Source organism: Numenius arquata, chromosome 3 (genome assembly GCF_964106895.1).
Source record: "Numenius arquata chromosome 3, bNumArq3.hap1.1, whole genome shotgun sequence".
NCBI classification, from domain to species: domain Eukaryota; kingdom Metazoa; phylum Chordata; class Aves; order Charadriiformes; family Scolopacidae; genus Numenius; species Numenius arquata.
This window is the reverse complement of record NC_133578.1, coordinates 13,291,055-13,317,860: the sequence shown is the minus strand read 5'-3', so window position 1 is coordinate 13,317,860 and position 26,806 is coordinate 13,291,055. Positions and strand designations below refer to the sequence as shown.

Genomic DNA, 26,806 nt, shown 5'->3' with positions numbered 1-26,806 from the left:
AACTACATTCAGCACCTGAATGTGAACTTCACCAGGCTTTAATGATATGAGCACATTTGAGGAATCCAAATATTCTTTAAGTGGTTTTTGTTTCATTTCACCCATATTCCTACTTGTTCATTTTAATGGCGTTATGTATCTTTTTGCAATTTAGTTTTTTAGTGAAGACAAACAAAAAGGACACAACTTTTCTGGCTTCTCTGGATGAGCTTTTGTTTGCTCGTTTTCTAGTTTAAATAACAGGCTTTCATTTTCCTTCCTCTTTTCTCCAATATTGACAGCATTTCTAACACCTTTTCTTATTGCCTTTTTTGTCCCCCTGCTAGCTGTAATTCATTTTGTGCCTTAGCTTTGCAGCCTCTATCGCTCTATGCTTGATCTGTTTGTTTATACTTGTCTTCAGAAATACCACCTTATTTCCATTTGTGGTACAATTCCTTCCTGATTTTCAGCCCAGCCGCACAGGTCTCCTTCTATCGGGTCTTATTCTGAATTCATTTGTATCATCTCAGGTGCTTGCAGATTTATTCTCTTTAACTTGCTCTTGCTGTTTACCATGAGTTACCGTTTATTACCAGACATTTGAATTCCTGTTCTCCTTTTCTGTCTCAGAAAACCTTCTGGCAGCTAATGGCCTAAACATTTCTGCAGTGTATTTGACAAGTAATATGTTAATCCCACTGACTGATATGGTTTTTCATGCTAGTATTTAAAAAAAAAAATAATCATTTAGCTTATGTGACGCACAGCAGTGTGTACACACTCAGGAAATATAGCTGCAGGATGCTGAAAATATTAAGGCATCACATTGCAGCAGCGTGGGAGCCCTGCACAAGGGATAGTGAAACCATTTCTGTCTTCCTTTTGTATTACTCCTTTAATAACTCGGCTGCTGTGTTTGCTCTTCTCACCTGTGCAAGGCAGAATACCACAGGCTTCTACCGGCAGTTGTCTAGAGATACTTAGGGCAGTAAGAGATACCACCAGAGGGCTCAAAATTATTCCTGCTGCCTTGAACACAGGGTCAGACTTGAGGGACTCAAGAGTGTATGCTAACATGGTGTGCAGGAGACAGAACCAACGTGCACAAGTCTGTTCCTTGCACTGCCCCCAAACTTGGGTGTACTTTTGAGTCACTCTTGCCCGTGAAATGGGCTTAACAAACCCTAACAAACCCTGGAGGCTGTTTGTGGCACCTGAGAAGTGTGACCCAGGTGAAAAGCAAGGTGGTGTGGGTGTGCAAGTCCACATAGCTGCAGAGGGAATCCAGGGGCTCCCAGCACAGCGTAGGATGCATTTGCCACATAGGGAGCCCCACGATGGGCTTCTGGATAATAGGAAGTAGAGGTGGGGCTTGGGGCTGTTCTTGGGTGCTGGCTGTGCCCTCCACATTAAACTGTCCTGTAGGAAAAAGCAAGGTCATTGCAGGGAATTGGTGCAGGAATGAAACCTGGGTCACTTCACTCCCGGGATAGCAAAGAAATGATTTAACACAGTGCAGGTGTCCATGACATCCAGCGTCCAAGGGTTTGATGTGATGAGCATTTTAGTAGTTATGACTTGGGATCGATGTGTGGCTTTTCAGTGGAATGAGATCCCTGCAGTCCCTGCAGAATAAACCTGTCCTTACCGCATTGGCAGGGAAGTGCATGAGCTGCTCCTAAATCCGCAGGCTGTAGGGGTATCTGGGACCTGGGATTTTTATTCAGCTCACATCTGTTCAGCATACAGTGCTGGGCTGGGCTGGTGCACGTACAATAGCTGGGGGCACGCCAAGCAAATGGGAAGTCTGTGCCACAAAGTGCTGACAGCCCCAACCTGTGAATGATTTAGGCTACATTCCCTGACTCTTCTTGAACTCTGGAGTTGTCTTTCCTGGTAGCATCTCCCTCTCCTTTGTGCCCTGGCTGCACAAATGTGCTCAATTAGGGTTAACTCAAACTGAATCAAACTTCATGCCTGAGGCTGGAAATTTTCCCAGTCAACTCACCACAGCCACATAGCATGGTGGGAGACAAGGCGAGAGGGGAGATGAACGCTTTTCAGAGAAACGAATCCAAGGAAACTTTGTTCACTTTTATTTCTGCAGGAGATGATCCCCCCAAAGGAGATTTCCCTGTTCAGAAAAAATCCCCGGTGAGTGTTACAGCTGGTTTCCTTTGCTTTGCTTTCTGCTCAGCTTGCTCTAAACATTGCAAGATCTCTCTGTTCTTTCCTCTGTTGTGCTCTGGCTAGAGACAAACACCCTTTCTTGCAGAGGGTTGAAATAAGCGTTAACAACTCAAGGCAAAAATCCCTCTACTAACCTGATTAAGTTAAGAAAGGGCGGCTTAAAGGGAAAAATGAACTGTCTGAATCTTTGGGAAAAAGGGTGAAAGTTTTGATTGATGCCTTTTTCTGAATGCTACTTTCCCTGTGGGAAAAGACTTACTTCTCTGAAGTGGAGGGGGATGTTGTGTGGGGGAGGGAGGGGACTGACCTGTGCATTTGCTTAGTATGATGCGACCCACCAGGGAAGGGTCCCCAGATGCTGCAAAGCAGAAGGAAGGACAGGGATTCAGCACAGGCCGCTGACGTGTGTTGTAGAACTCAACTGCAGTGACAGAGCCTCAGGTTTACCTCTTTGGAACTGATTTAGAGCCAGATTCAGCTGAATATTTTCTTGCATTGCGGCTTTGAAGTTTGTGCAGCTTTGAGGCTAATTCTTGTTGAGTGTTTGACCCCTAAAAACTGTACACTGTATAGACTTTGGGGAGAACAGGGCTTGTATTGCACCTGCTTTGAGTTGCAGTATGGTAATACCTGCTTTTAAAGCCTGCAGTCAGTCATGTCATTAGCAAGCCAACTATTTAACTCACAAATTTAAGTACTGTGCAGACTTTAACTATTGGATACCCAGAGCTCCTGTAAAATATTAATCTTAGCCCTATTTTCCAGCTAGTCAGCAAGGAGAGGTGAAAACAAACATCTCCTGTCACTGGCACTTTAAATGACCTTTCTTTTTTCCAAAGAAACAGACTATCAACTTCCACAGTATCTTTAAGAGCTCCATAATCCTGCAGATCCTGGGCTTACAGTGGTAGCTAAACACAGCAGACTGTCTGTGCGCTCACGAATCCAGGCTTAGCCTCTTTGCTTTTGCTGGGGCTCTCTGCTGAGCAAGGTGCTCCTCTGCGAAAGCGAGCAAGCTGCAGCTGGCTCTCCGCATGGATGAAAGCCACCCACTTTTGGATGTCCAGGCAGGCCACAGGCAGGTCAGTGATACAGCCGAGAGGATACATGAGGGTTTCTGCCTGTGCTGATGCCATCTCCTGACATACAAGCCAGATGGAAGTACCCCTGCTTGTAAGTGGCTGCTCAGTGTTTGTAAGCACTTACTCAGGGTGCTGGCTCAGGCACTTGGGAAGGTTTAGGTGGGAAGTCACCACCTCCCACTCTCCTTTCCCTGCTTGGCCCTGCTCGTCTGTAGGAGGTGCCCATCTCAGAGCAGGAGTGGCTGAAATGGGTCACTGCCAGGTTTTCTGTCACTGCAGCTCTCAGTGTGGCATGTGATACCTTAAATCACTGCAGCTAAATCCAGCAGGGCTTGTGCATCGGGTGCGGAGGGGTGAGTTAAGGCAGCAGGGTTCCTGACACCTGGCCATCTGGGTTTGAACAGTCACGCTCTGCATCTCCATCAAATGTTGTTAAATCTCATGAGTCTGTGAAAGGTCTGTGAAAGTGAAGAAGAAAAATATCCCTGTTATACAATTTTACTTCCAAGTTCAGAAAATGCTTCCAGGCACCCACAGGAAACATAATTTGCCTCTTCTGGCTTTTCTTCTTTATTATGAAAAATTTGTTGAAGAAAGGTATGTGTGTGCGTATGTCTATGTGTTTGTGCATTTACAGCTTATATATGCCACCATTTTTAGGCAAGTCTAAAAGCAGGAGACCCCAGTACGGTTTCCAAAGGAGCCTACTCTGTCTTACAAGCCTTATGCTGAGCATGATGGTTTTAGAGTAAATAAATTAAATGGATAATTACATATTTACTCCAGTAAAGCAAAGAGGCCAAGGGTTTCTTAATAAAATGGCAGCCCATAAATAGTGAGAGAAAAATATGTATAAAAAAGGACAAAAATATTAGTCTTTAGAGATGCTGGTTAAGTAGTGGAAAGCATTTGTTTGTTGGGTTTTGGGTTTTTTCCAGACAGCCACTCTTTTCTCTTTTGTTGCTCTTCTGTAGTGTTGAGCAAGACAGCATCATTAAACTAGACTCTTCCAAACTTGGTGCCGTTGCTTTGGGAATCCAAATAAGCTCAGGTCTCTTGGTGGTGAAATAAACCTGAATAAACACATCTATTTTGGTATCTGTATTTGCATTTGGGACTCTGGGAAGAAATACAGGAATTCATTATTTCTGAGATGAGGCACAAAAATGCATGTGAAGAGTTCATCTCACTTCACTGGCCCATACTGTGGCTGTTTAAACCCTAAATATAAGTTAATATCTTATTAAGCTGTTAATATCACACTCTCCCCCACCATGGCCAGCCCCTCTCTCCCACTAATTGGCAGAGGCTGGGCAGTGCTGCAAAAACCTGTTTTCCCTGTTGTGAGGCAGTAGAGCTAAGCAGCTGGAAGCTGCTTAGCTCGGACCAGGACCACAGTAGGGTAGCAAGAGGGATGGAGGCCCACGCAAGATCATGCCAAGACTCATCTATTTAAATGTATTTTACTTGGAAGCTGCTGATTTTAGCTGGAATAAAGTCAGACAGTGAAAGAGTGGCCACGCTCAGACAAGTTTGACAGTCCCATCACTGTTTCGTTTAGTTTTGATTAATAAATTGAATTATCCATAGCTATGCCAATGTTCTCGGAATATGAAGTGGATGCCGTGCCTGAGGGAGTGCTGGACACGGGGCTGATGCTCTGCCTCAGTGAATGTGGTGGCGCAGTTCGGTGTAAGTGAGCTGCAGAGACTGAGGGCAATTGTCATGCAGGAGGGAGCAGCTTCACATGGAAGCAGGGAGCAGCTCCCTGGGATCTACCAACTGCTGAGGCAAGGTCTGGTACTAGGAGAGAGAGCAGTTTTGGGGCAGGGTAGTAGCTTTATATGAAGTGTAGGAGAAAAGGCATCTGAAGGTGTTTTTGCATCTCAGCGGGTTTTTGCATTGCAGCAGAGAGGCGGTAGGACCCTTCTACTGGAGTTCCTGGAACTGTGAGCATGGTGGGGTCCAAGCAGCCCCCGAATACCAATGGAGGTTCTTACTGGGCCCATGTCAGCCAGGCTGATTCACTGGGGAGTCTTAACCAAAGAAAGATAGGTGTGAGGTCCCCTCTCTCTTTTGAGTTCAACCCACAGGCCAGTCAAGCAGCAGTGAGCTCCTGGTTTTTGGCCTGGACTCCTCTCCACCACCCAGGAACTGTGGGCTATGTTGCTGGGCTGAAGGCTTTCACAGAGCTGTTGTGTTCTTATTTGTCTCTTGCAGAAACTCTGTGGCTCTAACTACCCCCTAAGCATTGCCTTCATTGTGGTGAACGAGTTCTGCGAGCGCTTCTCCTACTATGGCATGAGAGGTATGCGACTTGTGTCTGGGAAGTGACTTTCCTGTCCTTGGGTTTCTATACACACTGGCCTGGTGTTCTAGGGCTGTGCTGTACATGGTGTCAGCTGTCTTTCAAAGTAAATTAGTATTTGGGGATGCAGGTATGAATAGTGTGCCCTAACATTGACGCAGTGCCTGCTCTGAGCAGAAGTTGGGACTACAGAGCTCCAAATGTCTCTTCCCGTCTAAATTTTTATATGATTCTCTGTCTCAAACCTGGTTTTCCAGTTTGTGACATCTTTCGTAGTTGTGTGCAATCAGTGTGTTTGGGAATTGAATCATACAGGTACCTAATTTGCAAATAGAAAATGTGCATAAACAGAACTACAGGTTACAGTAAGATAAGCTAGAAAATATATTTTCCAGCTAAACATAAATGTTTACGAGCAAAGAATGCCTGATACTCATACATCTTATTTTAGCTTTTCCTGTGTCAGGGATTATGAGGAACAGGTCTGAAAGCACAAATCTTTCCACAGCAGCGCTCATAGCTGCCAGACAAATCAGTGGTTTTCTTGCCACTGTGATGTAGTTTCCTGCTTACCTGCAGAGATGCACATTAATTATCTGATGTGATCTGCTTTTTTTCTTTTAGCTGTCCTGACACTATACTTCTTAAGCTTCTTCCACTGGGATGAGAATCTCTCCACTGCTGTGTACCATGCCTTTTCTGCGCTCTGTTATTTCACACCTGTCGTTGGAGCTATCATGGCAGACTCGTGGCTGGGGAAATACAGGTAAGTGAAGACGTCTCTCTAATTCAGCCAGCGTACATCTATACCATGCAGGTGGTGCAAGGGCACTGCTGTGTGTGCTCCCAGTTTTAAGCTAGCTCAGTGCAGCAAAGATACACTTGCGAAGGTCAGCCCTTCTCTGTTTGCTCATGCTGTTCTGTGTTCCTCTTTCACCCAAGGACAAATAGGCTACAAAGTTGGAACAAATTAAATATCACAAGCATACTTTTCCTCCGCTGCCCTTCCCTACTCACCTTGAGGAAGCTGAGGTCTAGGGTGATTAACCTTCAGCTTGCCAAGATCTGCTTCTGTGAAGGATTCAAAGATGGTGAAGAAGCGGTGTCATCCTCTAGATCTTGCAGTTTTAGATAAAATGTCACTAACTATACTATATTTACTTATGTTTCGCAGCATAGGGAATGTGTGAGCACACCCATTTTTATGCCAGAGAAACCTATGTTCACTCAAATCATGTCCCTCAGCACATAACCAGGAAAATGCTCCCCGAGTAAGTTAGGCAGTATTCCCTTCCACTGATAAGTTGTGGGGCCATCATCTGCACGGGAGTCGTGATGAGCAGCTGGATATAGGACTTTCTTTGCTTGGCATTGTTTGTTCATTGTCTGAGGAGTATTGGCTGTCAGAGTGATGAAGTGCAGCTGAACCCTTCTCTCTAGGACTAAGCACATCTGGCAGAAGAGTCTCAACAGGAAAAAAACAGCTGCCCTATGCCTTTCCAGTAAAAAGTTCCTAAGGAGATACCAATATTCTTTTTTCTTTGTGCTCAATTTTAGTCATTCTCTTGTCCCTTTGAATGAAAAAAAATAACAGTGGTGGTTTATTAACTTCATTATTTAAGGTCACCTAGCAATGTTCATTGGTATTTCACAGTATCTATCTTGCAGCATGATGTTGTGAGAAGGTAAATCCTTATGCAGACTTTCGTGATCAAGCAGGAGACTTTCCCTGGAGTAATCCCTATGACTGAATGGGAGGTGGCTTTTGCTGTAGTAGCTGGACCTCAGCCAATACTGAGGACAGGATAAAAGATTAGGGGGGCTTTTAGGAATGATCTGATGTGGCTCTAAATTAGCTATTGCAGCCAGGGTTTGGATGTGCCAAGGGCCACTTCCGTACTCAAAGCTCACAGGGCTTCTTTTAGCACCTCTCTCCTAACAAGTCCTTCCACTCCCTCTGTGTGTGTTTAGTCTGCACATAAATACAGAGGTATCTCTTAATCCTGAAGGTGGTGGAGGAACAGAATACACTCAAGAGCCTGATCCTAGTCAGATTTTTTTCTTCTCCCTTGCCAAGACATGGGAGGCAGATAGATGAGCTCAGTCCTTCAGAGGTATTTATAACAGGGAAACCACACTCCTAATTCGGATGTGTTAGTCAGGTGGGTTGAATGTGGGCAACAGTCCCTATAGATGCCTTCCGGTCAAGAGATTCACTTAGGCGCATGCTACAAAATGCCAGTTATTAGTAATCTGGAAACTGAGTTAGACCTGAACAGTGCTCTTCTATTTGCAGCCTCCCATGCATGACAAGACTGGAACATTTTTAGTTTATTCTTCTCAGCAACCTCTGCAAAGAAAGCAGGGGCTATCACTCCTTAATCTGAACACATTTACCAATCTCTTTCTTCCAGTGCACGCAGTGTTGACACAAAAGAGTTACAGCTGCCTGCTATACCAGTGGTATGAACAAACCAGTTCCTTGTGTGTCTGCCAAGTAGACCTGCTGTATCAGGAAGCACAGGTGCACTCTGTTTTCAGATCATACATCACCCAGCACCTTCAGTCACTGCTGTTTGCTTTCCTCACAGGACGATCATCTACCTCTCCATTGTGTATGTGGTTGGCCATCTGATAAAGTCAGTCGGTGCAATTCCATCCCTAGGCAACAAGGTGGTTCATGTGTAAGTAGCTGTTGAAAATGCAGCGCTGTAGTAGGTTGCAATGGTAGCTGGTTTACACAGGACTATAATTTGTTTCACCTCTATCAGGCCAGCAGTTTGGGGGCGGTGCATGGGTTGCTTTTATCAGGGAAGGGTCTGGAATATCCGAGTAAGAGTAGAAGGGTGGATCTAGAGTGTGTGTGCAGCAAAAGGAGTTAGAAAGCACCACAGAGAGTCTAAGCCCTTTGAGACAGGGACCTCTGATCACTCCTCTCTGCTATACCATGCTATTGGAGCTGCATCTCCTCCATCCAGCTCCCTCACCAGGCTCATTCCTCCCTCACAGCTGCCCAGCTCAGCAAGGTTCCCCTGTGTGCACGGAAACACAAACCCAAAGATACATTTACTGATGTGACAGAGGAAGAGTCTGTCTCTTCCATAGGGTGGAACCGTTTTTGCCCTCTAGATTCTGAACTGACGGACTTGTCAGAGTAGTTCCCCAGCTGGCGTTCCTGGAACCACTGAGCTGTTTTTGCCTAGGTGGTCACAGCTCTAAAAATACTCATGTGCAGGCAGGAGCACATCTCGTTTACGGAACAGTTTCCTTTTGTCCCAGACCTGGCTGTTTCAGACACTCCTGTTCCCTACAGACTAAATCTGTCGGGCCAACAGTAGTATTTTGAGGAGTACTAGCAGGTAGATAGCACCCAAGAATAAGCCTAATTGAAACAGTATATCTGTGCTTACCCAAGCTGGAGGACTACAGGAAAAGGCTTTTTTTTTTTTTTTTTTCTCCTCCCTCCCCTTTTTTTTTCTTTTCTTTTTCTCAATTGACCTCTGCAATCTTTTGTTCTCGTACGAGTGAGAAATAATCCCACAGATTTTTGATCTCTAGTATGTCCATTGGGCCTCAGAACAGCAAGAAACTGACAAAAGCAGTTTGGTTAATTGACTGGTGCTGAATGCAGAAATGAAGATAATTAATTTGGGTTTTGCACTTATCTGGCTCATCATCGCTACCCATGTGCAATAGACAATGATACCGGAGGAGTCATGGTTGGGTGACACTAAAATGCTCTTATAAGCACTGGAAAGGTTCTGCAACGGTGATATTTTTGTTCTTGCATGAAGGATCCTGTCTATGGTTGGTCTGTTTTTGATCGCCCTTGGAACGGGAGGTATCAAGCCCTGTGTCTCTGCATTTGGTGGGGACCAGTTTGAAGAGGAACATGTAAGATTTCTTTTCTTTCCTAAAATCTGCAGTATCTGCTTACTTTACAAGGATGTTTATGCGATCAAATCCTATTGTACAAGAATAAGGGCCAGTTTGCTAGGAAAAGATGTATTAAGATGTGAGGTAGGAGGGTTTGCATAAAACTTGAGAGAATCTATCCAGATTCTCAGGAAAGGAACATGACAGCAGAACAGGACTGATATCAGAAAGGATAGGTCATAATTGCATCAAATCATCTAAATGTTAATTGAATGTCAGAGTAGTTGGAAAATCCTGTATCACATATTATGGAACTGTAGCCATTTCTGAACCAGCTTAACAGGGGTGATTACAATGCACAGCAATGGAATACAGTAAATGAAGGAGAAAATTGTATCACCAGCCTATGCTTCCTTGGGAATTTTACCTCAAATCAGTCATGGTCTGTGTCTTAAATATTGTTCAGAAAAAAATGGTAGGAAAATCCAGTATTTTGAAAGTAGTGCTGGTACCACATCTACCCAGAATGTTTTCTAGATATTCCAGAATGGAAAGTTCTGAAGAGTTGGGAAAATCTTTTTAGCTCTGTTTATGCTCTGCATCCTGTGAATTGTAGTCCAGTTGCTTCATGTTCTCATTCTCTAGCATGAGTGCTTAGCTCCTCACCTGCACTAATGTCAAACTCCCAGCACAGTGGCTCAACCAGCGATAAGGTAGTGCTTAAAAAAGTGAAGCAGGTCAGGAAATACTAAGCCTCAGGCAAAATGCTAAATTTTCAGATTGACCTGAAGTAAAACACTTAGATTTATGTTCACCTAACACACAAATAAAAAATTCAGTTTTCTTAATGACAGCATTCAAATCAGCAACTTCTGTGTGTGTCATAAGTCCTCGGATATATAGAAGGCCACTGCTACAAGAAAGAAAATTAGTGTTGGATTCTGCAATGAGTAGGCTTAAATTCAAGGAGGATTATTTAGGACTGGCAGTAGGAAGAGTTTTCCAGAAACAGAACTAGAGAAGTACGGGAAAAGATTAGGACCTTTGGGAGATGGAAATTCCCATCACTGGAGACATTGAAGAAGGACATTAGACTAATGGTCTGTCAGCAAAGGCACTGGTGGAGTTGGACAAGGGATGGCTCCTTGGCCTTGGACATGGGATGTGAGCCCCGTAGAGCAGTTTGCTCTTTGTCTTTTGCAATGCCCTAGCACGTAGTCAGCATTTAATAAATGAATAATATAGACTAGAATGTTTATCTTAAAATTTTGGGAAGACTTGTGCTTTCTGCACGTGAACCGTGTGATGCTGAAGTGATGAAGCTTATAGTTACTGAGGAGTAACAAAACAAGATGTTTCATGGTCACTTGTTCAAAGCAGATCCTTCTGCAGGCACGTCCATCCTGTGCTGTCAGTTGGACCTGGTGCTTTAGAGGATGCTGCAGAAGAGGGAGCAGCAATTATCTGGTGGTCACCAGCCTCCCCAGTTGGCACAACTCTGACCAAAACCAGGCTGGCCGTGCAGCGTACGCACTCTGGGAATGTGGTGCGTGCATACTAGCATGTCGGCATCCCAGCTTGCAGTGCCAATAGTTGTCCCAAAAGGATTCTAAGAGGTGTTACAGCAGCGTTTTCAGAAGTGCTACTTCTATGAATATTAATGATTAATAATGTTTATCCAGCATCTTTCAATTACCACCTAATTACGGTATGATAATATGTACCACTTATCTTCAGAGTGTTTTATAGACTTCAGCTAATGAATCTCAGCACCTCAGCCAGGCACATACATATTATTATCCCAAACTTACAACCACAAGTGAGTTACAGAGAAAAACCTGAATTGCCTGTGGTTGTGTGGGCCTGTACCCATTCTCCAGCATTCAGAGTACACCTCTCCAACAAATTTATCAAATACTAAGGCTTAAACATTCACCTGTGTGTTGCCTTCAAGAAAAACTAATTTAGAGAAAGAAAACTGTAAAAAGCCTTCTGATAAGGACAATGCATTCTGCTCTATTAATTCTTTTCAGAATAGAAAGTTTTGTATTTTACCATTTTGAAATGACTTGGCCTTTCAGAAGAAAAAATGTTTTATGCTATGTGACAGGAAATTTAAGTCTTGAAAATTGGAATGAGAAGTTTTGATTTTGTAAGGAATGAAAGGTTTGGGGCCAACCAGAATATTTCTCTCCTGTTTGACAGGACTTAACGTTTTTCATCTTCCACTCCAGGTAGGATGAAAGAAGATTTGAAAATTCCAAATTAAATGAAGCATTTGATTCCCCCTTAGTTTTCAGGACACCAATAAGCTTCAGCTGACCCTTAAGTGCACAGGCTTAGTTGTTCCATCTGGAGACTAGGGATGTGGTAGTTCTGTATATAAAATGAATAAATAAATTGCCCTTGCTATTCCCACGTAGAGATAAATTTATGTTTTGAGGTAAATGCACACCATTGGTCTGGTTATCTTTTAAGTACTTTATGAGTGTAATAGTATTGGATCTGCCACTTTGAGAACAGTACTACTAGAAACAGTGAGGGAGACTGATTCAGCAGGAGGTCAGACAGGGAAAGTAGATTTATCTGCAGGAAATTTCCAAGCATCTTTGTCTACGGGATTAGGAGTCCAAGCTAAAAATGCCTGAACAAAATGATATTTATGATATGCTATATGAATGCGAAGGCTGCTGTGCATATTAATTAAGGATCAAAGCTGCTTTCAAACAGTGTGATATGGTGTTTAAGGTACTAAATAGCTTTCTCTTTGTTTCTTTATTTTCCGGTTGCCAAGGAGATCAGGATTATCGTGTACAGTACTTTTTCTCAAATTAGCTAATCCAAATCACGTTGTTAATGTACGTCTGCTCTAAAGATTAAGAAAATAGGGAGGGAACTCTTTTTTTTCCAATCAGTGTAATTTGCAAGCTGCTGGGTCATTATTTTTGTACTCACTTCTGGTTTTCTCTGGCCATTTTTCTCCATGACTGAAATTTGAAAGTGTGTGAAATGAGATGTCCCAAATTCTTTATGTGTCCCTACCCTCTTCTCTTACCAGCACATTCTTATTGGTAATTGTTGCTCTAGACTTTATCATGTTGAGCGCCGCGTGCTTGAGTTTTTCTCAGCTCTCAGAAATTCTGAGTTGCTCAGATACAAAGGGTTAGAGATATGGCATGAGAATTTGACTAGAAGAGGGCAGGACTGTGAGGACTCCACTGCACCACCCATGTCAAGCCATGACAGAGCTACTCTGGGAGCAGGACAGATCGCTGAGGCTGCTCATTTCTCTAGATTTCCTCTTGATTACAAATAACTAGTCACAAAGGTAGAAGGAAGAAGAAACTATACTTTTACTATCTTAGCAGTAGAAAGTTCCAGGTAATCAAAAACACTGGTGAGGATAGAAATGGGAGTATAAGAGATAGTAAGATCCAGTGCTGTTTGCTATTAACCATGGGAACATGCTATAGAGATGGTTATTATAAGGCTTACAAATCCTTTGATCCATGATAAATCATTTATGAGTAATGTATGGATCAGATTGCCTGGGACATGCTAGGAAATGAAATTGTGGAAGAGTCAAAAGCTCACGTTGATAGTGTCTTCATAACTGTGCTGGGGCAAGGCAAAAAGCCCTTAATCCAAGTAAGGAGGCCCCCAGAATCCTTGGTGGGTGGCAGTGGGAAGCAATGGGCCTCTCACCCTCACCTTCCCAGTATCCGCTTCACCTGGGACATAAAGAAAAGCCCTCCCCCACTCTCCCACCTGCCCACCTTCCTTGCAGTAATCCCCTGTGATAAGAGGCTTCTTGCCAAATGAAGCCGCAATATTTCCTGTTGGCTGCACCATCAGTCATCGGAAGCTTTGTTACATTTTTGGATTCCAGGCTTCATTCCTTAAGAGCTATTCTCTTTTAGCTGCCTGCAATTTTTCACATTCTCCTGTTTCCTAGCTTTGTGTATGTTGTTGTCTCAGGGCGCAGAAGGAAGCAGGACAGATTAGAAGGAGAGGGGACAGAACCAGGCCCCTGAGGAGCTTTCTCACACTCAGCTAAGTTAAAGCTTTGCATGCAAATGATGCTCAAGTCATAGACACGTGGCTCAAGGTGCCCTAAGGAGCTGTCTGCCAGGCACCAAGCCGTGTCCCAAGCAACTTGCCCACTAAAGGACCTAGTGACAGCTGGGAGCGAAGCCTGGATTCATATGGAATATATTGACTACCTGGGCCAGGGCTATCTTAAATGCTGCTTTCCCTGACTCAGGTGTCCCATAGCTGGTGATACAGATGAGCATGGGGTAGGTCAGGTAGCATGTTCTTCCTTCTCCACTCTTCTGGCCCACCCAGGCACAGGGAGGAGGTTTAGCACTGTGTGTGTGCGCATGTGACTGCGTATGTAGAGCAAGCAAGAAGAGACTGCTCTTGATTGAATGCCCTCACACGTTACTCCTGCAAAAAGAATCAAACTCTGCATCAAGTTCTTCATTCCTTCCAAATTATGAATTATACAGGAGGAAGGAAGATCAACAGGAATCCTTTGACTATATGAACTGTAATATGTTACAACATCAGTTTAATTCTGAACTGTTTCTCTTAGAGTTCATCCCTCCATCAGGCTCTTGAATTTGCTCCCGTAGATTTAATTTACCCTATTAGTTTAAGGTTGACTGGCCTCAGCTTCGTAATCTCCTGTCTGCTGGATACCTCTAATTTGCTGGTACTCTCTCATCTGTGCTGTCATTACCAGCTCCTCAAAATACACAGGTTTCTCTTTCTATTTCTACACAGGAGAGGAGGAAAAAACAAAAAAAAAAAAGGAGCTCAGACATGGGAAGAAATTATGAGCTTGTCAAACTGTGCCAAATTGGATTGAATTAGGTGACAGAGGATCTGAATCATGCTACTTGTTCTGAATAAGTAAATGCTGTCCCCCCTTCTTCCAGTCTCACAACACTCTCGAAGGAGTGGCTTTTCCTCTGAAATGCCAAAAACCCCCAAAGCGCTTCTCAAGTAACGTGAGCTGATTTGTGTGAGCATTTACCATCACCTGAACGCAAGCATGTTTGCTTAACATTTTATGCGCTGTGTGTCAATATTTACCCAGCCTTCCTAACAAGAGAATTGATAGTGTTCAATCTGCAAGCCCAATGCTGTGCATTAGCCGTGACATTGATATTGTCTTCTCTTGTTTTAGACCTCGGAGAGAAACAAGTTTTTTTCCATCTTCTATTTATCCATTAATGCTGGAAGTTTGATCTCCACGTTTGTAACTCCTGTATTAAGAGGTCAGTGTTGATTTAGAATAAGACAATAAATTAGCTGCCCTCTGACTACTCTGCTGTGCATAGTTAGGCTTTTATGACAACTGAATGGCAGAAATTATATTATCTGTGGAGTGGCCAGTGTATTGCATTTACGCCTTGTTAATCCTGCCGGAGCAGCGTAACAGATTTATAGTACTAGCAGACAAGTCACAGAAACTATATTCCTGGTTGTATTTCAAAGCCAGCCTGAACTGTAGAATTAAAATATGAAAGGTGGAAGTACCTATATGATCATCTAATCCTCCCCATTGCCATTGAAGGATTATTCCCCTGTCTTGCCTGCAGGTAACCTGTGGATGGGAACTGATCTCTGCTGTCCTGTGCAGGCGTCAGGGCTGAAAAACTCAGTAGGGCTGGTTTTGAAGTCCTACCTTCTCCCTCCCACAGGGTGCTGCTGACTTCTGGAGGGCTCTGTCCTGGCACCCAGGCGTGTCTGCGTGGGTCTGCTTGCAAGATTGCAGCCCTGAGCAACTCGCCTTGAAGACAAAGCACAGGCCTATGCCCCATTTAAGACCTACTTTATATTCTAGCCAGCTTGCACAACCCTTTTTAGTCCCTGAGTCTTGCTGCACTTACTTCATTGTATTGCAGCGCCTAGAATCCAAGGGGATTGGCACGCTCTAAATACAGACACAGAGGCAGAGCAGCAGGCTGTAGGCGATGGGGATGGGGACAGGGACAAGGTAGGCTTCACGCTTAGTAGCAATATTTTTCATTCCATCCCATGGCCTCTAGGAAGCTTTCTTTGTTCAGAGTGATTATTTTAACAGGCCATTTCACAAGGCTTTGGACGATTGTCTATGCATACGGGCAAAGACAAATGCTGTATCTCTTGCTCTTTTTCTCACTGGTGTCCCCAGGTCAGCATTCTGTTGGGAAGGGGTTTTTGCTTGGTGTAGTCAGTGGGCAGATGAAAACCCAGTCCCCTTCAAACATCAAAACCTGTGCCAATCTAGCCTAGCAATAAAGTAGTTGCAACATGGAAATGAAGTGGAGAGGATGGGGAAAGAGTAAAATTTCTGCTAAGTGTGAAAGCTTTTCTTGGAAGAGCAAGAAGTGCAGTTCATAGACATTTGGCAGAAATGTAGAATTTATACTTCTAGGTGGAGAAATCCAACTCAATTTTGCATGTCAAAAGTTCAGTATGCCCATAATGTCTCACTGACAGCTTTGTTGGATTTCAGCTAATTTGCTGAAAATAAGTAAATTAGTACTATGCACACACGGAGCTATGCAGCTGACCATGACTGCCCGGGGACAATAAACAGGAACAAGTGAAGGCTTCACAGGTTGGTTTCCTGTTAACTATGTTGGCTTACTTCAGCCATTTTGTTATTGCTCCATGTAAGAATGCAGTAATTTGTAGCCACTGGCATACAAACCCAGACCCCACTGCTGGCTTGCTGTTTGCAACTGGGCTTCTAAATTCATGTGGTGTGAGAACTGGCCTGGTCCAAGGGGCACAGGCTTTCAGTGAACCATAGCTCAGGTCGATCAAAGCTGTGCTGTAACAAACCTGGCTTTCTGATGGGTTATTGCAAGACCTGACATTTGGAGCAGGCTGCCTCTAGTGAGAGTGCAAAGGTGGCGAGAAAGGGAACTGGGGTGTTAAAACTAATCCTGTGCTCCCGCTTATTTAATAGGGGTATTGGCTACCACTTTGTCCATTTTAGGTAGCTATGAAATCAGATTCAGGTTTTTAGCTCAATAACTCATGCAGCTGGCACAAATAATGTGGAAACAGTACTGGGTTTTTAGATCTAGGAAAATACAGAATGGCTTCTGGTTATTTTAAATGTTGTGGGTTTTTTTCAAATTGCAGTTCCTGCTGCTGCTTTCTACCTATTTGTCTGCCCCCTCCCTTCTACTGTTCTCATCAATATCCCATTATCAGCTGCTTTTGCTGGCAGACACTAACCCTGCTTCCAAATTGTCTTCATCAAGGGAGGACAACTGTTTCAAGGAGATTCAATTCACAGTGTCAAGCACCAGCAAAGAAGATTTAAAGCCAGGGGAAGTGACTGATTTAGGGGAAGCAAATCAAAGGCCCGGGTAACATCAGTCTGACTATAATGAGGTGCTTTTATTTCTGACTACTTTTTCAGGGGATGTGAAATGTTTTGGAGAGGATTGTTATGCACTGGCTTTTGGTGTCCCAGCAGCACTGATGGTGTTGGCGCTTGGTGAGTGGAAACAATAACGCTTGTAATAGGAGTTACCATTTTTGAGTGCATGGATAGATGAGAAAATAGACAAATTCACTTGCTTTGGATGGATACTACAATGGAAATTCAAGGGTTCGAGGTCATCCAACAATTCCACAGTTCAGAACAGCAAGAAAAATCACTAGTTCACTTAGTGGTGAGCAGACCATGGTTTTACTGCAATCCTTTGTCATGATACTGATGAGAGGGTGGTCTGGTGGATGTTTCAAAACACAATTGCCTCGCTCTATAAAGCAAAGGGAGGTGCCAAAGCGATTCTCCTGATGGCTTGCAGCTTTGCCTATGAGAAGGCTTGGCCTTTGAACTGCAATCTGAGCAGCCCTCAAAGTTCTGCAGTTTATAGAAGAGAAGCTTAGCATGCCACTTCTAACTTTTCCACAGGCTCTTTACAGCTTGGTACCATCTTTAATGGCTCAGACTTTTGCTTCAGAGTCTGTGCACCACACAGAAATTGCAGAAGGAGCTGAATGAGATGTTACTTTATTCTGAGCTGTCTCACTTTGTTTGGCTGAAGTAATTCCCACAATTACAATGACAGCTTATTATTATGTTGCAATAAAAAGCCCTTATTGTCCAAGTGTAAGGAGGCAGCTGCAATCACCCTACTTCCAAAAGCTTGCATCTTAGTCCCATTAATGTACTTGTCAAGATTTCTTCTTCAACCCTTATAAAATACTCAGCAATTTCCACGTTAATACAGTTACTCCTTGGTAGCCAATACAGAGGACACCCCATTAGCTTTAGTTTCACAGTTGCAAGCTGCTGAGGGGAGCAGTCCCCTTATTATGCTGCATTTGAGAGGTTTTCACACAGCATGGGGTGACTTCTCATTCAGCTTGTTAGCTTAATTGAGAGACTAAGTAATTGTGTGATTTCCCCACAGCCTTGGTGACTTGAAAAGGTCATCCCCCAGAGAATATGAATGTTGCGCTCTCCCCTCAAACTTCCATCAGAGAGAAGAATCAGGACACTGGAGAAATGTCATCAGGCCACAGCTAACATTACAGCATTTATTTTCAAAAAAGTGCATGGTCATGGGTCTTAGAAGCTTGTCTTTTCCCCCATGGCCCGTTCCTATCAGTTTAAGGCAGCACAGGCTCCTCTGTGCATCATTGTGTGATGAATGCTTCTAGCAGGGCAGAAGCTGCCCAGGGGGAAAAGGACATGTAAATATTGCAGTTTTGGTGAGGGCATCAATCGAAATGTGTTTTTAGCTAGTGCCCTGCTGCCAGATTCTACAGCCTGCCCGGCAAAGCAGCTCTGTGTTCTTTTGTAATACGCTAAAATGCTCTTGGAAGTGATATATTTGACTATGTGAGCGGCATGTAGAACTGGAGAAAATACTCTTTGAGCCCTGACTGGCTCTTTCCTGGTGATGATGGAAAGCAAGGATAGATTTAGAGACAGAACGGAAATCTTACAGAGCAAGATTTTCTTGGCTGCTTCAGTTTCTGAAAGATGGGGAAAGAGTGATACTATTTAATTCCAAATGCCAAACCTAATGCAGGAACCTCATTTCCCAAAGGTCCTTTGGCATCACCAGAAGGTGTTCCAGCAAACCTAATGAATCACCTTTTAGAGGCACCAACACATCCACAGAGAGACTCTAAAAATTAGGTAGTGCAACTACCCACTCCTGGTGACTTTGCACATGTATCTTTCAGTGCAACAACCTAAACTGACTTCAGAGTTCTCTCTGACAGTTCTGCAAGTCAAAACTGGACACAAATGGTCATCATAGTCAGAAACGAGAAATGAGTTCCCTGCAGTGTCCCAGACCCCCTGTGTTAGGACAGAAGTGCCTGCATTTCTCCACTGGCTGTGGACTGACCCAGACAATTGGGTAGTTTAAAGCGTTGAGGTTGGTTTGTTATATGGATTTCACGCTCAGCTTTTATTGTGCTTCTCCCTGCTAGCATCTTTGGAAATTGCAGTGTGCTCAGGGGCTCTCAAAGAGCAGAACAAATGATATGTAATCAGATAGCCCCCTCTCTGAAAGGATTTTGAAGCCTCGGTCCAATATGCTTTGTGCTTTGAGGGGGGAAAACCAAGATGAAACACTATCTTAAATTGTATATCCCTTGGTGGAAACCAAAATGGAGATAATTTCTGTCAACACCAGTGTGTGATGCAATGACCTTCATGGCAGTTTCCATTGAAACATGTGTGAGATGCAAGTACACACAGTCTGTGTTGGGTCTGGATTAATCCTCACATGGTTGCAATGACTCAGGGCTGATTTCCAGCACCAGGTGCAGCAATTCAATGTGGATTGTATTTTAAGGTTAGCACACAAAAATCATAGATGAGGAAATTTTCAAAGCTTTGATTCCCAGCATGAATCAGATGTGTGGGTACCTGTTGTGCCTGACCAGATCATTAGAAGATGACGGTGACTTCCTAGGGATCACACTGCTTCTTGTAGGATGTTGCATTTTCTCCTATATAAAGGCATTAAGAGAGTCCTATATATTTATTTTGTTAAAAGTGAAATCCTGTAATCCCCAAGGGCAGAGGATTTCAGTTGAATACAGGGGTGGGGGATCCTTCCCAGAAGCCAATGCAGGACTGAGCCTCATTCTTGGGAAATCCCATTTGGAATGTAATATTTTTCAGTTGTGTTCATTGCTGGAAGTGGACTGTACAGAAAAACACCACCACAAGGGAACGTCTTACTTGAAGTGTGCAAATGCATTGGCGTAAGTGTGTGCTGTTCTCTCTTTTTTTCATGCATGACTCTGAGGTTGCAAGTCAGAAAAGTGCAGAGGGAAAAGGGAGGTGACATTTGGAGTTCTTCTGTATACTGTTCCTGGATATCTTGCTGATGAGCTGTAAGGAATAAGAAACACATTTAGGTCCTAGTTTACTCTTTGAACATTTAAATTGTTTTTCCTTAGCTTCATGTTCAGTTCATGTCAGTAGAACCACTAGTGGCAGATGCTAGTGGAGACTGAGCTGAAAGGAAAATTCAGAAACTCACAGAGTATCAGATAGAGGACTCAATTTTTTTTCAGCTGAATAGTTTTACTGAAGTTTATCAGTTCAGCAGACAGTAATAATATACATTCATATTATGCACATTCAGCATGTTCATGTAAATGCAAGAGACACCTGCTGAAGTTGCATTATAGCCTTATCAACTATTTTTCATAGTGTGTGAGCTGAATATAGTATATGAAAAAATACTTTCCTATTATTAGGTGGATAATGATGTTTCTTTTTCAGGAAGCTGCTGTGTAACAGCGGATGTTTTCTTTTTACCTAGGTCATTCCTAGTGACAGATTTACCTTGGGGAAACAGGCAAGATCTTAAGGATAGTATTTCTAAGTGGGGTCTGCCACTCTTTTCGCCAGGGTGGCTGTGTTCAGTGCGTTCAATGACTGGAGCACACAACGTAAATAAACAAGTTGGTGTCACTGATTTCTCCTCCAGTGAGAAACCAACTTGAAAGCTGGTCTCAGAGTGAATGAGAAGTGGGCTGCACTGGGAATATGCAAAGAAAGGTCTACAGAGCAAGAAGGGAGTGAGAGTTCCGATTTTGACATTGTTTTGGGTAACAAGGCATTTCCTCCCCAGCTCAGTGGTCAATTCAAGAGGTGCTTTTTGGAAGAGAACTGAAGAAATGATGTTTAAAACTTTATCATGTAGTAGGTTTCAAATCAGGCATGAAACAATCTTTGGGGGCTTGTGTCACATTTGTCTCTGAAAAACAAGCCCAAGAGGTAGTTAATTCCCACATCATACCTTTAATCAACCAATGTCACAGAAACTTCCCTGTAGAGAATTGGTCATAAAGCACCCAATCTGAGACTTTGGAGGTGTTCAACAGACCCCTGCAATTTTCTGGTGCTGTTTACATTTGGGGGTGGGGAGGGTGGCCCTGTGTTGGGAATGTGACAAGGGCAGAGACACCACGAAGGAGTTAAGTTACTCACTTTTCTCCCTAGTTTGCTATTAAAAACCGGCTGAAAAACCGCTCCCGTGAGATTCCAAAGAGAGATCACTGGCTGGACTGGGCATCAGAAAAATACTCGGTAAGTGACGCTTTACCTGGCAAGTTTGGAGGGGGAAGGGAGGAAACGGGCAGACATACAGGGGAGACAGTAAGACTGGCCTGACCACACCACTGCTCACATGCACCAGGCTCTCATTTGTCCTGTCCCTTCCCACATCTGTACTCTCCTGACCCTTAATGGACAGTTTAGGTGCTGCACTGAAGTGGAGAAATGCAAATATGTCAAATATCATTAATAAGTGCAATGAATAATTGCCATGCAGAATGAAACAGGAGCTATCATGCTTTGTGACTTGAACCACCTGCTGGCTTCTCACTCCCATCTTACCTTTTTGCCTGTTCCCTTTATAGAAGCAGCTGATTGGGGAGGTTAAAATGGTGACACGCGTTCTCTTCCTCTTCATACCACTGCCAATGTTCTGGGCCCTGTTTGATCAGCAGGTACAGTACGGTGCGTTGCAGGTCTGCCTACCAGCCTGGGTTTGCACCCTTGTCTTTCCAGGCTAACACCAAAGCATCCTGGGGACTCAGAGTGGCACGTTCCTACCAGGTGTCCAGGGGCTTGCTAAGGCAGTGCCCACCATCACTGCTGGCCATCCCTTCGCAGTCCTGCTGAGTGTGTGACACAGGAGGGTGATGTGGAATGTGCCCTGCCTACTGGCAGGTGTTACAGGGAAGGGAAGGAATAGATGGGAAATAAGACCTCTGGCACTGTCTTCTTCTCTGTGCCCGTGTTTTCTAGTACCATAGGTCAACTTGAAGGCTTTACAGCTGTCTGTTTTCTCCTTAGGGATCCAGGTGGACTTTGCAAGCCACAAAAATGAATGCTGATTTTGTAAGTATTTAATGTCACCAGGGCTGGTAAGACTAGTAGTAACATCACTGCTCTTGCTTTTTAACCGGAGTCTCGCAGTACTAAGAGCATCTGCTTGATGAGTCTGGGTGAGTTGCACTTTTGGTGATTAGAAGTGAGAGGCTCTGTGCAGCCATGTTGAATTCATCACAGCACATCTTGGCAAGGAGCGAGGGCTGGGAAGCCATCAGCAGCCTGCAAAGTCAGGAGTGCTGGCCTACTGGCAACTGGTTGCTCTGTGACCTTGAGCAGGTAGGGTTTCCAGCCTGCTTACCCCCACTGAAGACAGAGAAAGTTCACACAGCCCTTGTAAGGTTTAACTAGAGCTATTGTAGTTGTATATTTCTGCTCTGGCTTACTTGGTGATAAATTAATGAAGCCTCTCAAAACCAGCAGGAATGTTGTATGTAGGGTAGAGATGTGGTGAGAATTAATTACTTGGTAGCCGTACAGTTCTTCAAAGATGTGAATGGCAAATGTGCAGGGTGCAGTGGCAGATAAATGTAGATCAACTATCTGCCCAAAGTTGCCACAACATGGGGCTGTTTTCCAGACATGTTTTAGCAGGCCATCTAGATCTTACCTATGGATGCTCATATCAGAATTTAGGATTGTAAATGGCCATTTTCTGGTTTAAAATTGACTTAAAGCCCAAAATTTGAGCCAGTAGATACAGACAGCCATTCCAGATTCAGTTCAGGACAAACATGGCAGACAGGAGACAAATCCTCACAACACTTTCTTGGGAAAATATTATTTCCTTCCTAATTTTCCCCCTGTTCTCTTCATCTTAATTTCAAATAAAAAACACTGTGTGGAGTTCAAACACTAGCCTCTCCCTAGAGACAGCTCATCGGTGCCTTTTGGAGACTGGTATCCCCCCATTCATCCCCTATAACCTTGCCCAATTGTGGAGGCTGGGTCCAGTGATGCAAGGGTGAAGCACCTCTTTATAGCCTTGAGGACTCTTGGCTCATGCCAAGAAGTCACAGTTGAACACTTGACCAAAGCCCATTTGGTGCTCTGGGCAGATGGACAGAAGAAAGAGGTGTTTGTGCAGCCCACTGGCTAAGGGATGGTCTTTTGTTATCCTTTTGGGGTGCTTGGGAGAAATTGCAGCAGAACTCAGAGGGTTCTGAAGCTTGAGAGCACTCGCAGGATTTGGGCTTTTCCCATTACAGAAGCAAGGAGATAGGAAGCTCTGAGTCCAAATCCCAGCTGGGACACTAACATGCCTGTTCCTCCCTACTCACCTAGTTCATAGCTCAGCCAGTTTGAAAGATGGATCTCAGTATCTGTCATAGACTGTGTCCCAGCTGCCGTATATCAAGGTCTCGATTTAGCTTCCTTCTGCAAAATGATTCTCATCAAACACTGTGTCCTTAGATGACAAGTGTCAAGAGCACAATATCAGCTGTTAAAGCCAACATAAAGCATTTGAGGAAACCACCTTTGCTGCTAAGGCAAACTGGACCAGTTGCTTATTTGCCATATGTGTTGTTATATTACGGTGTTTATGAATCACTTGGAATATCTTTTTGTTTCAGGGAATATATGTCCTTCAGCCTGACCAGATGCAGGTAAAAGATACTATTGGGTGGAAAATAACCCTTAGAAATGTATTTTATTTTTGTCATGAGACCAGAGGCCTTTCTCTGCTCCTTTTGAAGTCCCGCTGACTGCTGTGGTGTGGACTCTGCCTTATGGCTCACTAGCTGTTTTGAAAACTTAGTCTGGGGTTAGATGACCCCAAGGATGTCCTAACATGGAGGTTGAATCCTGAAGAATAGTGCAAAGGTGTGGGGAGACATGTCACCATAATAGTTCTTGAACTAGTGCTGGCATGTGGAGAATACAAGCTGTGTCTCCTTTTAACATGCCCCTGCTCTGGGATGAGCATTGTACCTGAAATATGTTTCCTTCCTCACTTCCTGCAGGGCAGATGAAAATGTGAAGGCTCCAAGATGGTGACGTGTTGTCACAATTGATTACAATTCTTAGGCTGAACAGCTCTGGAGAAATTCAAAGCTGTTCTGTTCCCTGAAATCTTCCTTCAAAACTGAAACAGCATCTCTGCTTGTTCTCCATCACACTCTATTTTCTTGCTCTGCTGCTGCTGGCTGGCAGACAAGCTCTGGTCCTCCCAGGAGAAATGTAGTTCCAGGGGGATTACCAAGAGCGTGGAAGTGTGAGAAACTGCCAATCTCACAGAATAGTGCCTGTTCCTCTAGGATTTTGCTGAAGTCCCAAGATGTTTCCATTATTGCTGATTTGTTGTAAGGTCCTACCACAGCACCAGAGGTCACCTGCTTCTATTGTCAGTGGGTTTTGTACTTTTTGAAAACATAATGTTTCAGCTCTCTCTTCAGGAAATTGGGCCAGTGATGGTTGTTTACCTCTTGGAGGGGACGATATGAACAGAATGTATTCGTGCCTGTGAAAACTAAATAGCAGAAACTGTTGGAGTGCAAACTATCATTATATTTTAAAAGGAGGTTTTTAAGTGTTTGTTCATGTCCTTTCTGTAATGGAATTATTTCTGGAGGACAGTGCTTTATGAGTTTAATTACTGAAAGTTGCTTTCTAGTCACTAAACTCTCATTCTTTTGTATTGCAGTTCTTAAATCCACTTCTTATTCTTGTCTTCATCCCAGTTTTTGACCTTGGGCTCTACCCCCTGATAAACATGTGCAAATTTAATTTCACGTAAGTACTCGGGGACAATGCAGATGCCTCCGTTCTTATTCTTTTGCAGCAAGTGTGCAGAATAGCTTTTAAGGAGAAGAAATACAAATTTCCACTCACCCTTCCCAGTATTGCTTCTACTTCAGCCTCAATAGGCAGTGTTACCCTCTTCCATAGGCCCTGGAAATTCTAGAGGGGAAAATTTAGCGATGTTGGATTCTGCTTTGTAGAGATTTTTCCTGAAAGCAGATATCAACAGTCCCCCTTTGAATGTGATCAACATGTTCTTCACCTTATCTCCTATATCAACCCTAAATAAATCCCTCCCTGAAAGGTCCCTGTGGGGCCAAATTCACTGTCCCATGTGGGCTACATGTGATGTTACGAAAGTGGATTCCACACTAGAATCTGAACCAATGAGTACATAAGGGAATTTCCGTATGGCCTAAACACTTTATTCCAAGTGTATGTTAGCAAGATCTGCAGTGTAATAAGAGCAGACCTCCAGGTTGGTTCTGAGACCCACTTTATGCATTTTTGGGGATTTTACTTCAGAGTATCTGTATTCTGCCTCTATGGACTGATGCCCTTTAGCAGTGGGACTGTGTTGTGTGCACTCATGGAGTGCCTCTGCCAGTGCAGTTTCAGCTGAAAGGAACCCAGTTTCCATGCTCCAGCAGCAATTCTCAACGTGAACCACAGTGTGGGAAGAGAAGATGAGTGGGAGATGATTGACTTAAAAAAGCATGTTCCTAATCCAAGCTCAAATGCTGGATAGACAAAACCACATTAATTGGGGATGCAAGGAGCCTCATAAGCCTACCCCTTCACCCAGCCGATCCTCTACCATCATGCTGAATTACTTGCACCTAAAGACATATCAAAGACATTGGCCAGCCCTGTGATGGTGCCCTTTGGAGGACACATCAGAAGCTGTGCTTCTCCGTGCTACCTCAGTGTGAGTCCATGCCCTGGACTGAGCCCGGACTTGACAGAAAACTTCCTGTCTGATGATCAGTTCACAGACTAGTTCGCCCAGCAGCACAAACTCATGCATGGATCAGGACTGAATGATATGCTATTTCTGTCTCCTGTATGTGGGATACTAACAGGCTCCTATCCAGTTTAGCCGTAGAAGCGGCTGTGGAAACACTGTAGCCTGCAGGGAGTTAGCCTATGTGGTTAAGTATTTTTTAATCCCAGGGCATATAACTGAGGAACAGGAATTTGGGTTCCTAACCTGGATTTCCCACAACCCTGTCAATTTTGAACGTGAATCCAGACCATTACAAAGAGTGGAGACCACTGAATCTAGAACCAGATTTGTTTCAAATCTCAACAACTCAATGAGCAGTTTGGACCTGCCATTCTGGACCTATTTTATTCTGCTTTATATCAGATTGTCTCCTGTAACTCTGGTAGAGTTGCACTAGTTTTGCTCTGAGTTCAGAAGCAAGCTCTTTATTCTCTAGAAATGTAAATGTATTGGCATAAGAAAGAACCCAGAATGATGCCACAGATGGTCAGAAACATTGATGACACAAACTATACATTTTTCTTCTTCTCATTCCTGCTGCTAAAGAGTGTGCCGCTTTTCTTTTGCCTTTCCCTAAAGGGACTTAAAGATATATCATTTCTAGTGCTCCTTCCAACATCACAGGTTAACATAATGCCATGAGCTATTCCCACTAGAACAGCTAGGAGCAAGATAATATGAAACTTGCAAGTGAAGAGCTTTTTTTCATGGCATATCAATTTTAATTGGCCTCAGTGCTGGCCTCATACAAAATAATAGAATAGTTTTAAGTTAAAAGATTGGCAATTTAAACAGCATGTCATCCCCAGTGCCACCTGTTGGACAGTTTATTACATGGTTTTGGCACATCTTTGGCTCTGAGGAATGGTATTCTGTATTTTAAATTACTTTTTTTTTCTTTTTTTTTTTTCTTAATGACACCTCTTTCATTTGCTCCATAGACCTATTAGGAAAATGGCAACAGGTATGATCCTTGCAGGGATGGCGTTTGGACTTGCAGCCATTGTAGAAATCAAAATAAATGTAAGTATAGCACAAGGGATTCCTCAGAAATACTTTCTTTCCCTGGGTTATTTTAATTGATGCCTGTTAGATAATCCTTTTAAACATTGTGTTCCTTGATCATAATTTTTAATATGTTCTTTACAATTAAGCATACTGACCCCGTGGCTAATGATAATTCTTATATTGTCTACTTTTCCCTCTCTCTCTTTCTGTCTCTCTGTATC

At 43.5% G+C, this 26,806-nt stretch overlaps 1 protein-coding gene across 1 annotated transcript in view; it reads left to right on the top strand.

Annotated features, from left to right (window-relative positions):
• The first annotated feature begins 2,004 nt into the window (after positions 1-2,004).
• SLC15A2 (solute carrier family 15 member 2) overlaps positions 2,005-26,806 on the top strand; it is a 38,630-nt gene continuing 13,828 nt past the window's right edge. Inside the window, exons 1-14 of the mRNA XM_074145164.1 lie at positions 2,005-2,136; positions 5,475-5,562; positions 6,187-6,328; positions 8,154-8,246; positions 9,357-9,456; positions 14,633-14,723; positions 16,868-16,945; positions 19,604-19,686; positions 20,936-21,022; positions 21,355-21,444; positions 21,794-21,838; positions 23,404-23,436; positions 24,474-24,562; positions 26,519-26,600. Of these exons, the coding sequence (XP_074001265.1) occupies positions 2,005-2,136; positions 5,475-5,562; positions 6,187-6,328; positions 8,154-8,246; positions 9,357-9,456; positions 14,633-14,723; positions 16,868-16,945; positions 19,604-19,686; positions 20,936-21,022; positions 21,355-21,444; positions 21,794-21,838; positions 23,404-23,436; positions 24,474-24,562; positions 26,519-26,600 (1,233 nt within the window). The remainder of the gene's footprint in view (positions 2,137-5,474; positions 5,563-6,186; positions 6,329-8,153; positions 8,247-9,356; positions 9,457-14,632; positions 14,724-16,867; positions 16,946-19,603; positions 19,687-20,935; positions 21,023-21,354; positions 21,445-21,793; positions 21,839-23,403; positions 23,437-24,473; positions 24,563-26,518; positions 26,601-26,806) is intronic.